Source organism: Lycium ferocissimum, chromosome 3 (assembly GCF_029784015.1).
Source record: "Lycium ferocissimum isolate CSIRO_LF1 chromosome 3, AGI_CSIRO_Lferr_CH_V1, whole genome shotgun sequence".
Lineage (NCBI taxonomy): Eukaryota > Viridiplantae > Streptophyta > Magnoliopsida > Solanales > Solanaceae > Lycium > Lycium ferocissimum.
The window spans coordinates 1412473-1429691 of NC_081344.1; the positions used below are offsets into that span (position 1 = coordinate 1412473).

The following is a 17219-nucleotide window of genomic DNA, read 5'->3' on the forward strand; positions in this document are numbered from 1 at the left end:
CTAGAAGAAGATAAATAAGAGGTGTTTGTATATATGTGTGGAGGTACTAGGGTTTTGGGTTTGGGTTGGGCTGATAATTAATGGGCTTTTAGTAATCGGGATTCGGGTCATTTGCATTTTGGTTCCTATTTGTCCTTCAAATGGACTGATCTTTAATTTTCGGGACAATTTGCACGATTTCTTATTCAGGGGTGGTCTTTAATTTTGAGAAAACATCGCTAATTGTCCCCAAAATATAAAATAGTTACACGATTTACCTCCCAAACTGTTTCGCTTCTCCCAAAAAGTATTTACTCACTATCCCCCGGCTTTTCGAAAGTATATTTATAGATCATCATAGTATTATGGAGGACAAAGAAGAAGATCAATAATCCTTCCGATACCTCGATATTTATATAGTATGATAGGTATCATGGTGTTGAGGAGTGTCTCATTGAAGGGTGATCAAGATATTTGATATCATCACGTATATGTATATAAGACAATAATAGAGAATATTGAAGGAGGAGTGTCTTCATGATGCTATCACGGTATATGAACATGATCATCCATAATATCATCTCTCAATATATTTATATACCATGATGGTATCATAGGGATAAGAGAAGGGGACATCTTCCATGATAAATATTTTATTTATATACTTTTGGTATCATAATTGGGGGTAATTGGGGGCATCTCGGATAAAAAAAATTAATTTTTTTTGGGGGTACAAAAGTAATGGGGATATGGGCAGGTAATTTTTTTTTTTTTTTTTTTTGAGGGGGCATCCGTGATCTTTCCCCTTCAATTTTTGCCCCTCAAATTTATGGTCTATAATTTTTGCCCTTTGCTTAAAATACTTCGAGATTTTGGGTTCGAACCCCTACTCAGTCAAAAAAAAAAATCGCAAGGCAGAGTTTTATAGCAAAATTAGGCATATTCAAGCAAAAATTAAGCCTACTTTTGTAGAATCCTAGCAGAAAAAAAAAAAAAAAAAAAAAAACCGTCTTGTAAAATTTCGCAAGGCAAACTTTTGCCTTAAGATAGACCTTATAAGCCGTAACTAAATTCTAACTTATAAGGCAAACTTTTCGTGAAGCTTTACTTGCCAAATTGTTTTTTAAGTGAACGGAGGTTCGAATCCAAAACCTCGGGGTATTTTAGTCGAAGGACAAAAATTAAAGACCAAAGACCTTTGAAGGGAAATCCGTGCAAAAAAAAATGTAATTTTTGACCTTTAAATGGGCCGGTCTTTCATTTTTGTCCTTTAAAATCGAACTTATGCCTAATGGAACATAAGTTCTTTAAGGGGAAAAAATTATGCAACACATAATTTATAAAATTTTAAGATGCAAAAATATAAACTTATGTCTCGCCAAAAAATTATTTCCTCGGAGGACAAAAACTAAAGACCAACACAAAATAGGGATAAAAGTGCAAATGGCCTATGAGACCGTCTCTATCAGGTTGGACGTACTGTTACTCGGTAGCCTAAATTTGGATTTGGGTGATTTGCGGTTCTGCATCATTTGTGTAGAAATGACCCTTTTTAAGTTTCATGAAAAAAAAAAAAATCAAAGTAAAATACTTTATTTTTAAGCTGTTGAAGTCGTGACAGATTGGTTGGATACCTTCAAATTCGACCGGATTGTTTATTTCCAAAGCTACGATAAAGAAAATATATTTCAAAATGATGGCACGCAAGTCATGATGATGGTAAGACTGCAAGTTGTAGTCTATCTTGTTAAATTGTTTACCAAATTCTATCGAATTGGGTATCACTACTGAGAGCTTGTTTGGATGGGATTATAACTTATGACTTTTGTCATTTTTTTTTTTATTATTTTGATTTAAAAATAAATGTCTAATTTTTATTTTTTTCATCTTAGCAAACACTAAAAAGTGCTTAAAAGCAATTTTGGCTTCAAATCAAAGCACTTAAAATATGCTTAATCCAAACTGGCTCTAAAAATAAACGAATTTCTGATTAAGTCTAACTGAGGTTGCTGTTGGACCGAGAAATTATGGGATTTTAGCAATATGGACTGAGAATGACTATTTGAGCTTTATCAGCTTGGACTACTATTACTCGGTAGCCTAAATATATGATGATTTGCAGTAATGGATACTTTTGTGCTGGTATTTTTTCTTAGATTCCCACAAATGATATCAAAACCCAATTTTATATATTTCATAGTTTATAACAAAATTAACACTAATAGAAGGCTTTTCTAAAAATGCAACATCAATTAATCAAACTTTAGTTCAATAAAAACAAAAATTTAACATGAATAGGAATGTAAAAATATAATCTTAATATAAATTAAAGGTTGGTAGAGGTTGGTGGAAGTTAAGAGATTGGTAAATGATTGAAATTGTTAAAAATATCTACCAACTTATGGTAAAAAATATAAACTTAGTAAATTTTATATTTTAAAAAGTTGAAACTATGATTTGAAACTATGGTTTTCAAACGATGTCCAAAATTACCATGATTTCAAACCATGAGTTGGCCAAACGCCTACTAAGATTATGTTCTCACTTTTGATATTTGTACATAAATGACTTTTAGTTTAATGAAAAAATCGAATTAAACATTGAGAGGAGAGGAGACTATCTAAGGGAAAGGTAAATACTAACTAGTATCTGGTGTTTACCCTAAATTAATATTTTTTCTATCTACTTTTACATGTCTGCTGTATTAAAAATAGATGTTCACTTTTACTTGTTTAATTTGAAAAATCAAGACATAATTTACCAATTAGTTCCTTACTTACTCTATTATTAACCATAATCATTTTCCAATGCATTTCACTAAAACATTGAATTTATTGTATTCAAAGGTTGATATAGTAAAATTGACTTTTTATTTATTGCTCTTTAATGGGTGAGCAAAAATGGACGGAGGAAGTACAACTTACCAGAGTTAAGTGGTTTTAATGAAGTAAAAATATTTCATTAATTAATCCTAATTAAAGAAGTAATTATATATGTAGTCAACACATATCATATATTCATTACAATGACAACATATTTAATGTAATTCCACAAGTGGGGTCTGAAGAGGATAGAGTGTACGCAAACCTATTCCTACTATGAGAGGTAGAGGTTATTTCCGATAAACCGTCTGCTAGAAAAGCAAACTAAAGCAATTCGAGAAATGATATACTGATAGAAGTATAGAAGTCATGGCAAAATACTGGATAAATATGACAAAGCAATGGGGAAAAAAAAAGAATAATAACGTAGCTAACACATAATCAAAATACAAGAAAGAGATAATAATATAAATTAAAGAATAAGAAACTAGAAGAAGAATACTAATTCATTGATATAAATATTCAAGGAAATTACCCGAAGGGAAGAAAGTGAGAAGCAATAAGTATGTTGGAAGCGAAAGTCAGAAGCATGTCCATAGCAAAGCAAAGAAAGTAAAAGGAGAAACACAAAAGAATAAATTAATTTTGTCTCTTATTAAATTAAATAAATACCTCTAGAGTAGCACTTTCAAAAAACTAGCTTTCCTTGCTCCTGTTTAGCAACCAAATGACTAATACCCAACTAGCTACTTAAGAAAAAGAATATCCATTTCTTTATAAAGTTGGAAACATCTAACTTAGCTGTAGGCTTTTCATTTTATTGTTAATGAGAAGTTTCTAAACCACACGACTATTATGACATAGTATTTAAGATCGTAAGTTTAAAAAATTCTCTAACTACAAATATTATGGCATGTTTAAGATCATAAATGTTAAAAGTGCATTTACTTTACAGGATCCAACAAACCGAAACAATGTTCCATTCTTTTTAGGTGGCATCATTTTGCATTGGCGGTCACTAGAGTGCCACAATCCCATTTATCATATTTGATCCATATAAGTCAAAGGCCATGGCACTAGCCACGTCTCCGGCACGAGTGTTTTTTCTTTTTTTAATTACTTAATTTTGTATAGTGAGTCAAATTGTAGTACATGAATTAAAATACAGCTAATACTTTATAAGGTTTCATCTCTAACTTGTTCTTGGGTTGCTGGATCAGAAACTCATTCTTCTTGTTTCCATCTTGAGGAACTGTATCATTATGTCCATCTTAGTTATTTGGCATTTGAAAAGTGAACATTGCCAAAAACTCTTAGGAGGATAATAAATTGATACAATGGCCGGAGTTTCAAAGGGCTAATTGATACTGCTCTTGCTTTTCAAGATAAATCCTTAATTATATTTATGGATATTGTCGGTGTAATGTAATCTATATAGCAGCTTAGTTACAATTTTTATCAAGTTATCAATTAATTTTTATCATATTAAAAATTTTCCCATCATTATTAAGAGTATCTTATAAGCAACCTAATTATTTATATATTTTTATACCATCATGATTTCGTAGTACTTAAACTCAATTATTTATTCCTCTAACAACTCCCCCAAACCCTCTATAAATAGAGGTCCTTGATGGAGTACTATCAACACTACTATAGTACTATAAGTTCCAAATTATAACAAACATTCCACCATGTCCAAAACAAGCTTCCAAAAGCTATCTTCTACCCTCATGATCCTTCTAGTTTTCCTTTCACACCTTCTAACCACCCATGGAAGTTCTAAATCCCAATTAGATTTTTCAAGAAAATTGCCAAAGAAAGCAATAAGACTAAAGAGGTCAAAAACCATTAGCCACCTTCATTTCTACTTCCATGACATACTTAGTGGGAAAAACCCCACAGCTGTTAAAATAGTTGAGGCCAATATGACAAAAAATTCAGCAACAAAATTTGGTTCTATGGTCATGATGGATGACCCTTTAACCATTGGACCAAAACTAAGTTCCAAACTTGTGGGAAGAGCTCAAGGGATTTATGCACAAGCATCACTTAATGACATTGCTTATTTAATGGTTCTAAATTTTGCTTTTGTTGATGAGGGTGACTATAATGGTAGCACGTTAAGCGTTTTGGGTAGAAATAAGGTCTTGTCTAGTGTCAGGGAGATGCCTATTGTTGGTGGAACTGGAGTTTTCAGGTTTGCTCGTGGCTATGCTCTGGCAAAGGCTCATGCTTATGATCCTAAAACTGGCAATGCTGTTGTTGAGTACAGTGTTTTTGTTGTTCATTAACGAAATAATAATAATCAGATTCTCTATCAGAACTCCAAAGTTAAGTCCAAAGTTAAGTGTTTCGGATGGTCATGTCAGGGAGATAAGTATTGTTAAAGGAACTGAAATTTTCAAATATTATTGGAATGAATGACCCTGAAAAGTTATGATGTTGTAATTTGTATCCCTAAAACAAAGGAAATGTGTAATTTAAGATTTGCTCTTTCGTTTTGGCTTTTTATGACAATAATAATGTTTTCAACTTTGTTGGGCCCTTCCACTTTTTAAGAATTGTTGGAAAAGAGATTATTTTACACCAAGTTAATAAATGCTAGGCATTTGTCATTACACCCCTTTTTATTTAATCATGATATAAATAATATCGTTTTATTTTACGATTGTTGAGGTTAAGGTTTTTGAATTGGTTTATAATTATAAGTCTTACTCGAAAAATGTTGTAATGGCATTCGAGAAAAGCCAATTGTAAGTCACATCCGACAAAGACGAGTCACATTTTGCAAGCGAGGTATAAGTGGTATTCAACAAACGCGAATTGTTATTGTATTGGACAAACACGAGTCCTAAGTGGCATTCCTCAAATGCAATGCAGAGTTAGCACTACCCTGCTTCCATCCCGTATCTCACCTCAAATTCCTATGTCGACATTGTCATATCACTAACAGTTTAATTAATCATAGTTTCCTTATTCAACAACAAACAGTTTTTTTTTTTTTTTTTCAAATTATTTTTATTACATATTCTCGGGGAAGGAATAATTTTACAAAACTTGATGCCTTTTCATCCGGGAAATCGGCTAGAAAGGCTTTTACTTTTTTTACAAATCGGATTGTGTCACTGAGACACTAATGCCCTTTTTTGTGTTGGTCTTATCAAGTTTTGCATGCCATAACAATCTTTTATTGGATGGTGGTAAGTTTATATTTCATTTACATCCACGTTATCTTCCTTCACCCTTAAAAAAAAATACCCCGCTAGAATAAGTTCGATTTTGAAGAGCAAAAATTAAAGACCAACCCATTTGAAGGGCAAAAATTAAAGGAAATTATAAAAATCATACAGGTCGAACATAAAAATATCACGTCACGTAGCCTAATAGAGAGATCAATATTATACTACATTATACCTGGGGAAAAGCATTATACATAATGTATCAACTTTGAATAAAACTGTATAATATTGCATACAAGTTGTTTATACATAAATATGGACTAAGCCAGGTAACAAACTCAGAATATAGTCTAAGTGGCGTAAATATTTTCTCCGAGTAGACATAGAGCGGGTTTTAATTTTTCCCCGTACACGTAATTTTGACCCTAATGTGTTTCACCTTATAGTTTTTAAATGTTTCTTTTAATTTTAATTTTAATGTAGATTTTATTCTATTTTATTTTAGGCTTATTTACGAAAATCAAAAAAACAAAAATATTGTTGGAAAAGAGATTATTTTAAAAGAATGAAAATTACAAAAAATATGCTTTTTAGGATTTAATTTTTTTAGCTAGTTATTTTCATGATATAAATATATATTCTCTATCTAGAAATAGTTATTAAGATTTTCATTTTACAGATTTATAAAAAAATGGCAAAAAGAAAATGAGTAAATGAAATTATATCACCTCACCGCAAAATGACAAAGCTTCGTAATAAACCTTATCACAAAAGTGGAAGGGGGTCACCTTTTTTTACTTTGGGTGGGACCCTCGCCCATTTTTCATCATCATCAATATATCAGTATCATGACATAGGCAATACACAGATCGAAGAGGGGAATTTTCCAAAGGGAAAAGGGTCAAAAATATCTCTCTACTTTGGAAAAAGGGCTAAAAATATCCTATGTCGACATTTTGGGTCAAAAATACCCTCTAATTAATCATAGTTTCCAAATGTACCCTTTTTTTTTTTTCTCCCAAAATGACCTAAAATTATTTTTAAAGGAACTCCATCATTTAAACCCGATCCAACTAAATAATAACTCATAAGATGGGCTTTTACTTCCCCCAATTCCCTCAAACTTCAAATCTACATATTGGGGGAATAATGTCCTTATGGGTTTTTTGTGTTGGTCTTTAAGTTTTGCCGCTCATAACAATTCTTTTTTTGGCTGGGCATAAGTTTATATTTCCCATCTACATCCACAAGTTATGCTCGGGATGGAGAGGGGTATTTAAAAAAAAAAAAATACCACTAAACCGCCGCCACCCCATCGAAAAAAAAAACCCCATCACCGACCCTTTTCCTTGTCTATCTAAAACTACACAAAAAAAAAAAAACCGGTGGGGAATCATTATTTTTATCCAGAAAGAGAGAACCTTGTTAAAATACACAAAACAAGAAAAAATAATCAAAAAAAAGAAGTATCATCTTGGGTTGTATTCGGGATTATCGGCGTTGAATTCGACAATAGACTGCTGTTTTGGGTTAGCGGTCTCCGGTCAGGCACTCTTTCATTCGAAGTTCGAATTTCAGATTCGTTGGTTTAACATTGAGGTCCATTTCTAATCTTGTTCCATCTTCAATTTATGGATTTTTCGCTGCTGATGTTTTGGATAAAATATCTTACTGATGTTTGTTCTCCTAATTAATGTGTTGATTTGGTGGTGTTAATTGCTTAACTATTTGTTTCATATGTTAATTGCTTAAATTTTAAAACAGTATGTAGTGTTTAGTATTTGAGAATGATTAAGGTGGGGTAATTAAAGTTAACCGAGAGCATTGATCAATTGGGCCAGGTTGGATTTACAACGATATCAACAGGTTGGGGACGGAAGGCAAATTTTTAGGTCCGTTTAATGACTTGTGTATGTTCGCTTTTATTCGATTTTGAATATTATGTATTCATTTCCGGGTGGGATGTCCCGGAAGAAAACAAATGTAAAAATGGTGGCCGCCCGTGGAGAAGACCCCGGGATGTCGGGGATAGCTTAGAATAGGTTAGATCAGGATGGTATAGGTTTATTTTATCGCAGTTTTCTTTTATTTCGAGTTGTAATAATTAAACTTTTAATTCTTGAGCTCTTCTCGTGTGTGTGCTTGTTGGTTTGATGTGAGTTTATCTAATTGAGTTTCTATTTAAGTCAATATGAGTTAATTAAAGTAATCGTGCGAAAACCATGAGACTCGAAGGATGCCTCACACCTTCCCTCGGTCAACAGAATTCCTTAACCGGAATCTCTGTCTCTGATCAGATTTAGAGTCAAACCTGTTCTTAAAAGGGATAACTATTTTAACGTGACTTGGCACACCGAAATACATTGTCAAGTGACTACTCTTGTTATTTCTGAAATAATTCCTTTTGAAATACATTTTGGTCTCTTTTGATTTGAAAACCCTTTTGAATTTAATATAAACAAATCACTTTTTGTGAGAAAAAATGGGTGTGACATTTCCAAAAAATTAAAGATCAGTGCATTCAAAGGGAAGTCGTGCAATTTCTTCATTATTTTCAACTTTTGGGTCATAAAGCTCAAAACCCAGGCCCAATATCCATTTCAGGCCCAATCTCAAATCATCTTATATAGTAACGATGTTTCTTTTTCTTCTCGCTCGATTGACATATCAGCTGAAATCACACGAAAAAGCTGTATCAACACATACTGTATCAGCACCGATAACTACACTTCCTAAATACAATAGTACGTTTCGCAAATGCAATATAAATATTTGCCACGTTCCTATTTTCAAGTTTTGGGACATAAAGCTCAAAACCCAGGCCCAATATCTGTTTCAGGCCCAATCTCAAATCATCTTATATCGTACCCATGTTCAAAGAAAACAACAATAGCTGAAAGGTTGCTCAATTCAACATGGGAACACGAGAGGTATATGAAGAAAAGCTGAAGAGAGGAAATCTGGATTATGACCCTACAATCAAACCTGGTCTTGGTTCTGCTAGATGCCCTCGTTGTCTTTCTCTCTTGAACTCCAATTCTGTATGTTCTACTACTCCTTCTTCTGTATTTGTTGTTAATTGTGTTTACATCTTGCCTATTACATGTTTGATGAAATGCCTGAATGGTAATATGAGATTCTTCATTGTTATTGTATTTGTAGACATACTTATGAGAGCTTTAGGTGTCGTAAGTTTCGGATTACTCAGGTTCTCTTCTGGGCCAGCCTGGATAGATACCCATTTAAGTAACTCGCTGGGTAGCTGAGACTCAGAGAAAGCATTTACATAAGCAATCAGCCTATCTTGATCGCATATTTCCCTACAGCCAACAATTCCCAGATTTATTAGCAGAGAAAAAGTTACCAATCTTCTTTTCAAAAATTTTAATGCAGCAATTTTCCCCTACCTAGCAAACTGTATGGCGTTATCAGCTACTAAGGAGCCAAGTTCCTGAAGTAGGATTCGGGTAGTTGAAACCAACTGCCAGAACTTAGAAATGAATGATCAACCGTCATCACAGCATCGTACAATAGTTTGTGTAGAACAACACAATTTGCATATTACGTGTTTGATGAAATGCCTAGCTAGTAATTAGAGCTGTTCGTTCTTCTGTATTTGTTAATTGTGCATACAACTTGCCTATTACATGTTTGATGAAATGCCTAGATAGGAATTTGAGCTGTTCGTTCTTCTGTACTTGTTAATTGTGTATACATCTCGCCTATAACATGTTTGATGAAATGCCTGACTAGTAATTTGAGCTGTTTCGTTCATCTCTATTTTGTTAATTGTGCATACAACTTGCCTATTACATGTTTGATGAAATGTCTAGCTAGTAATTTGAGCTGTTTCGTTCTTCTGTATTTGTTAATTGTGTATCCATCTCGTCTATAACATGTTTGATGAAATGCCTGACTGGTAATTTGAGCTGTTTCGTTCTTCTGTATTTGTTAATTGTGTATCCATCTCGTCTATAACATGTTTGATGAAATGCTGACTGGTAATTTGAGCTGTTTCTATTTGTTAATTGTGCATGTTTGATGAAATGCCTAGCTAGGAATTTGAGCTGTTCGTTCTTCTGTACTTGTTAATTGTGTATACATCTCGCCTATAACATGTTTGATGAAATGCCTGACCGGTAATTTGAGCTGTTTCGTTCTTCTGTATTTTGTTAATTGTGTATACAACTTGCATATTAAATGTTTGATGAAATGCCTAGCTAGTAATTTGAGCTGTTTCGTTCTTCTGTATTTGTTAATTGTGTATGCATCTCGCCTATAACATGTTTGATGAAATGCCTGACTGGTAATTTGAGCTGTTTCGGTCTTCTGTATTTGTTTATTGTGCATACAACTTGCCTATTACATGTTTGATGAAATGCCTAGCTAGGAATTTGAGCTGTTCGTTCTTCTGTACTTGTTAATTGTGTATACATCTCGCCTATAACATGTTTGATGAAATGCCTGACTGGTAATTTGAGCTGTTTCGTTCTTCTGTATTTTGTTAATTGTGTATACAACTTGCATATTAAATGTTTGATGAAATGCCTAGCTAGTAATTTGAGCTGTTTCGTTCTTTTCCGTATTGTTAATTGTGTATGCATCTCGTATAACATGTTTGATGAAATGCCTGACTGGTAATTTGAGCTGTTTCGTTCTTCGGTATTTTGTTAATTGTGCATACAACTTGCATATTAAATGTTTGATGAAATGCCTAGCTAGTAATTTGAGCTGTTTCGTTCTTCTGTATTTGTTAATTGTGTATACATCTCGCCTATAACATGTTTGATGAAATGCCTGACTGGTAATTTGAGCTGTTTTGGTTCTTCGGTATTTTGTTAATTGTGTATACAACTTGCATATTAAATGTTTGATGAAATGCCTAGCTAGTAATTTGAGCTGTTTCGTTCTTCTGTATTTGTTAATTGTGTATGCATCTCGCCTATAACATGTTTGATGAAATGCCTGACTGGTAATTTGGCTGTTTCGTTCTTCTGTTTTTTGTTAATTGTGTATACAACTTGCATATTACATGTTCGATGAAATGCCTGACTGAAAGTTTGAGCTGTTTCTGTTTGATTTGGTTGCAGAAAAGTGGAGAATGGGGGATTACTCCTGTTCTGCATGATTTCACGGCTGTGGTAAATATGCTAATCCCTCTGTCCATTTTTACTTGTCTTGTATACTCCCTCGTTCACTTTTACTTATCCAGTATTCTAAAAATAGATTTTCACTTTTACTTGTCACTTTTAGCATATCAAGAGAAGACAATTTCTTTTTTCCTGTTTTACCCATATCATTAATTACTCATTTCAAATCATTTTTTAAGTCCAATAAAATTATACATTAATTAACATGGGTATCATGGTAAATTATGCACTTCATTTATTATTTCTTAAGGGGTGTGCAAAGTGCATAGCGGACAAGTAAAAGTGAACGGAGGAAGTATTAAAAATAGTTGTCCATTTTTACTTGTCCAGTTTGAAAAACCAAGAAATTATCTACCATTTTGTTCCGATTCTACCCTTACTATTGATAAATCAAACATACTTTAAAAGTTGTACAACTACTAACAATTCCTTGCACAACTTTTAAATTTATGTTTGATTGATTTCAACCATTAGATGACTTAGTAATAATTAGGGGTGATATAGTAAAATTGTCATTCTATTTATGGCTCCTTAAGGGTTGTGCCAAGTCAATACAGGACAAGTAAAAATGGACGGAGGGAGTATGTCTTTTAGAAGGATCAATGGTGGGATTTGAACTACAAAATCAAACTATCTAAGCTTTTCTTATAATTAAAATTTACGTAAGTATTACAAGTCACAGATTTTAGGGGTGAATAAAATGTTCCCTTATTTGCCAAAAAAAAAAAAAAGGTCACAAGTTTTAGGATTAGATGGTGTTGGGTGTGTGAACGAAGTCCCATATTGGTAGCTGAAAAGAAAAGTGAGCTACTTGTAAGTGGGGGTGGATCCAAAGGTTAATTTACGGGTTCACATGAACCCAATAGCTTTTTCTCATACTTTGTATATGTATTAAATACATAATTTGAATCCAGTTAATAGTGTAAATTAATTTGAGTTATTGGAGGAACCCATAAACTTCAAATCCTGGATCTACCTCTGCTTATAAGGTGTTGGATAGTCTTAATGGTGTGAGTCCTTTAGCGAAAACCGTACTGGCTTGGCCTAAGGCGGACAATATCACACCATGCCAAGAGCATCCTTTGGATTGTTTTAGCCCAACAACTAGTATAAGAGCCAATGGTTTGGCTAGACGAGTATGGAAATGGCGGAGTGATGGTGTAGGATCCGGCTCCAAATTAGCGCTTGAATGGTGATGGGTCATGTAGAGCTTAGTTCAAGGGGAAGTTGTTGGGTGTGTGTAAATAAAGTCTACATTGGTAGCGAAAAAAAATAAATTAAGCTACTTATAAGGTGTTGGATACTTTCAATAAGGTGAGCCCTTTTGGGAAACCGTGCAAGTTTGGCTCAAAGCGGACAATATCACATTATGTTAAGAGTATTTTTGAGCTGTTTTAGCCCAACAAATAGATATTTCAAAATGTATGGAAAAAATTGTAGTCAAAGAAAGAATGTTTTTTTTTTTTAATAACCGTGGTGTCCGAGCCGGCTTGCACGCAGCTTGACTAATTCCAAAAAATGTTTTTGACTCTCAAAATGGTAATTACGTTATATAAAATGAAATAGAGGAGAATGTTTACGCTTGAATGTTTTTTTTATTAGTTTTGGGTGTATTCCTTAGGTATTTGTGGAAAGTGGTTGAGGAAGAGCTCTTAATGTTATATGAATGTTTTGTATACTTCAAAAACTTCAAAGATTTGTTTCATAGTAATTTGGAATTGAGTTGAACTGAGTTCAGTGCAGATTAAAGTTCTATTGTAACCTCTGAAAGTGTTTCATTTTGGAACGTTTCCACCTGAAAATCTGAATGAAGTAGCTGAAATATTTAACCCTCGCTTTACTATTTTTTATTTTTTTTTATAACCAGTTGGACAAGGCTACTAAGCCCATAGTGAATAGAGTTCTAACGCAATCATAATATGAAGATCTATTACCAGCTAATTAAAGTGATATTCTTTACCTTTGTATAGGCTGGCTCTGGAATGGGTGGACTGCTCAGTGCAATTTATGGTTTGAATACAGGCATGATTAATTAATTATCTCTTTTGTGCTTATCTTGTTATCTTTATTTTATTCCTCAACTTATATTAAATCACGGTTGAAATCTTAAACTAGATGCTCCTTCTCTTTTATCTTATGAAATCACAGCTGAAGTCTTAACATTAGTACTTTTCAGGAATTCCATTTTGTCCAGAGACATGTGAAGGGTCCAAAATGGCTTCCATTTGTTATAGGGGTAGGCACTTACACCACTTTTCTGTTCCTTAACTCTTCTATTCCTCTCTCCCTCCTATTCATTGTATTCTTGACTTTTTGTGCTACACTCAATATATCTATAGTTGACTATAATGTACGTGCTACCTAAAGCTCCCTTCCTCTCACATTTTCTGTTCACCTTCCCTTTGTTTTGTTCTTGCAGCTTCCTCCACTTCTCATGTTCTCTGCAGCTAGTGCGGCATTTGGAGGTGATTCTCTGAAGTTCTTATTTCGTTTCTATGCTTCATTCTTTCAATTTCGCATGTATTATTCGATTATGATAAAGTTGCCATGACACTCAGCAGATTTGCTTTTTTTTTTTTTCCTGATAAGTAACCCTCAGCGGCAATACTTCCTTATGCACTGTTGCTTAAAAGTTGGTAATTTGAAGGTTAATGTCAATCATGACTTGCTAGGATATATACTGGGCATCTCTGCTTTAGATTTCTTTTCTCTATCTTAAATAATTGGATTATCACTTTATCCCAATCTGCCCTTTTATGTAATATATAATTGTTAGTGATAGTATGACTCCCTGCTTATGTACTTCTAAAATGAACATTGTTCAACTTTATCCTGTGAGAAATAAGAATTTTATAAAACGCTAAAGGAATGCTGTAATCGAGAAGACATACCCTGATCTGTTTCTTGCTGTACTTAGAGTAGCACCGCTTTGATTCATTAAACTTGACGACAACTGTTTTCTCTCCTGTTCAACTTTACTCCAGTTACTTCTTTGATGGAAATAGCATACTTTTGGTTAGAGAAATGACCAGTTCTCTAAAAGTCTTGTATTTCTCATGTTCCATCAAGTGAGAAGTTAACTATCACTTATATCAGAAATAACCGCTCTAATGTTGATCTAGCATACTTTTAGGAGTAACTTAATCGACCAAATAAGGTAATTGCTGTCCCAATATTATGTGGGCTCAGCGGGGTGCATTTTATTTTTTAATAGGTAGTATTAGCGGTGACTGATGTCTAAACCAGCACTAAGGAAGTGCTATGATTACATCCATAAGATTGCAAGTGCAAAGAAAAAATGTACCCAGAGTCCCAGATTGCCTATAAAAAAGATTTTTTGAATTGTATAAGTGTTTCAGCATCATTTACCAATTCCAACTTATACCAACAAGATAACACCAAAATACAACATCAGATCTAGCTTTCAGTAAAGATATTTTTCGACCCTTAAAACACCTTCGACATCTTTCTTTCCAAATAAACCACCATATGCAGGCTGGCATGTTGTTCCGTATCTTCTTTAAGTTCTTAATTAGTCCCCTCCTGTTCCAGCTCAAAAGAAATTAGCAGTTCTTGGCGTTACCGATTTCACACCCAAAAGTTGATTAGCATCTACCACACCTGTAAGGTGGCAGCACAACGTAGAAAAAGGTGGTTGTTGGATTCAGTTTCTTCCCCACACAAAAGAACATCTATTGACTAAATGTATGCTACTTCTCTATGGATTGTCTTGAGTCAAGAAAGCTTCTTTGGTCACCAGCCACGCAAAACACATAACTTCGACTGGAGCTTTAGTTTATCCATATCTGCTTCCAAAGTCCAAGACTATTCTGATTAGTTATCCTTATCCATATCCCGCTCCTGTGCAATAGCCCGTAAACCACACAGGAGAGATAACTTGCACTAGGCAAGCCCCATGAGACGAGCTCGACCCAGAAGGCAAATCCCTTGCTGTTGTAGGTAGGGGTTTCGAACCTGAGACCTCCATTATGGAAGCCCCATGCTCAACCAACTGAGCCACCCTTGCGGGTTATCCTTATCCATAACTTTGACAAAGCGCATTCTATTTTTGCCTTCAACAATTGCTTTGTATTAGGAATCTTGTATGTCTATTAGACAAGTTTTTTTAATGAGAAGGCTGCCTATGATAAGACTTTGGTAGGTTTTCCTGTGAGATTTAAGATTGGTAAAATGATCCAGGTTTCACATTGGACCAGCAAAAGGATTTGAACATAATAATCCTTCAGTAACAAATACTTTGCCTATTCTTTTGATTGGCCCTTCCTACTAACTCACAAGCTACCATCAGTAAAGTTTTTGGGTTATGAAAGAAAAAGCAAGCAGACAGACTAACTAACTAACATGGTTTTAAAACATAGTTTGTGCACAAGCCTCAACTGGAAATAATTCTTGGAGAGAATAAAAGGCTACATCGCACCTATAAGTTCTGTGGTCAAGTGGTTGATAGGTTCACTCTTAAACCATGTGAACTAGGTAACCACAAAAACTACGATCTGTGCAAACAATAAATTGAAGCACCATTTCCTTCCTTACAAGTCTACAGCTCAAAGGCAAAGTGAACTAATACACAAAATTTATGTCTTCCTACAGTTTAGCTACCCTTATTTTTCTTTTTGATAAGAAAATTGCACATGTTTAGGTACCCTTATTTTGTTGAATCTATTCCATTACTCGAACTTGTTAGCTCCAGATCATAGTTGAGCAAGCTTTCTGTTATGCTAAGGTTAATAATCTTCTTCAAGATATGTGCATCTTCTTGGCACAATAAGAATTGTTGAGCACTTAAGTAAAAGAGGCGTGGTCAGTGAACAGTAGTGTCATGCCAGGCACAGTCAAGGACCCGAAGATTCAAAAAATTTAAATTTAGGGAATTGTAGACATATCTGAGTCTCTGCCATCTAGTAAACTCAGTTTTTTAGTTATCTCTTTGTCCTATTTTTATTTCCTTAATTTGCCGTGGCACCAAGTTTAAACATATTATTATAATCAGGGGACTTGTCTCAAAGAAAAGGTGGAGGTTACTTTTTGGCAAGTTTTATAAGTATATCTTCACTTTATTCATCAGACTAGAAATTCGTAACACAGTGGGCCCTGTATAATATTTACAGTAGTATAATAATTTGTATGAATAGTTCGTGGGAAGTGCCATTGAAAGGGGGAAAAAAAAAAAAGTAGTTGTTCATTTTTACATTCAGTGCAAAGTACTTAAATGACAATAATCAAAAATCTTTTTCCATATTATTATCTTATTTATTAATTTTTCATGTGTAAACGACAAGATTTATGGGTAAATTTTGCATTACAGGATATGCACTTCCAAGGTTTACTCAACTTACGGTGACTTCATATTACGCTGCTTCAAGTGCATCACATTACGGAATATCATTGCTTACCAGACGTATTGAGGAGGCTCATACTTCTGGTGTTCAACGTGAAAGACTCAGCTGATTGACTCGAGGTGCACAGAATCAAAGCCAAACTTTACTTCAAATTTTGCAATGAATTATATATAGCTGGAGCAATTGTTAATTTGAAAGATGTTCGGAGCTTGGGTGACTTCTTTTTTCCATCTTTTTGATCAAATATATAGTTTTTACTTTGTAATAATAGGATAATTTGTGCCTAGGAATGTCTGAACTCGGAAGAAAACACTTGTGCTTCAGTTGTTAACTGCTAAAGGAATATTTGATGCTGACTACTTGTTACTTAGCCAAAACGGCATAGTTATGGGATCTTGTATCTAAGTGCTTTGTATTAGAACAAAACACCTTGTCATTGGTTGTAGATTTTGCATCCTCATTGGTGTTTAAGGGAGCTAACACTGACAAAAGAGCCCTTTCTTCCAGTTATTATTCGAGTACTCTGATTCACGTTAAGAACTCATGTTCTACTTTCACATTATTACGCTACTTTCAAAAGTTGTAATTTTGGTTGCATGTTGAATTTCATCACAGCGACGATGTTCATCAGCTTGTTACAGAATATACCGTAATCTTTTTCTTGCTATCATTATATTGTTGATCTCTGCTGAATTTTTAGTTGTTTGTATGATGTCTGTTCATTAG

The 17219-nt window shown here is 33.9% G+C and overlaps 2 protein-coding genes across 4 annotated transcripts; both read left to right on the plus strand.

The window, feature by feature from the left end:
- The first annotated feature begins 4434 nt into the window (after positions 1-4434).
- On the plus strand, positions 4435-5348 carry LOC132050815 (dirigent protein 22-like). The gene has a single exon (XM_059442170.1). It carries the CDS (start codon positions 4496-4498, stop codon positions 5093-5095), a length of 600 nt encoding a protein of 199 aa, XP_059298153.1. The 5' UTR covers positions 4435-4495; the 3' UTR covers positions 5096-5348.
- Positions 5349-8711: 3363 nt separating this feature from the next.
- Positions 8712-16999, plus strand: LOC132049170 (uncharacterized). Of its 3 annotated transcripts, none has more exons than XR_009413060.1 (6): positions 8713-8727; positions 8823-9024; positions 11074-11124; positions 13104-13369; positions 13553-13598; positions 16460-16999. XR_009413060.1 is itself a non-coding variant. In XM_059439867.1 (6 exons), exons 1-6 carry the CDS (start codon positions 8899-8901, stop codon positions 16600-16602), a joined length of 477 nt encoding a protein of 158 aa, XP_059295850.1. In that variant the 5' UTR covers positions 8748-8898; the 3' UTR covers positions 16603-16999. The 3 variants fall into 3 exon arrangements, 1 of the variants encoding a protein (XP_059295850.1); XM_059439867.1 differs by lacking the exon at positions 8713-8727 and having other exon boundaries at positions 8748-9024; positions 13104-13158; positions 13314-13369; XR_009413061.1 differs by lacking the exon at positions 11074-11124 and having other exon boundaries at positions 8712-9024.
- The last annotated feature ends 220 nt before the right edge of the window (positions 17000-17219 follow it).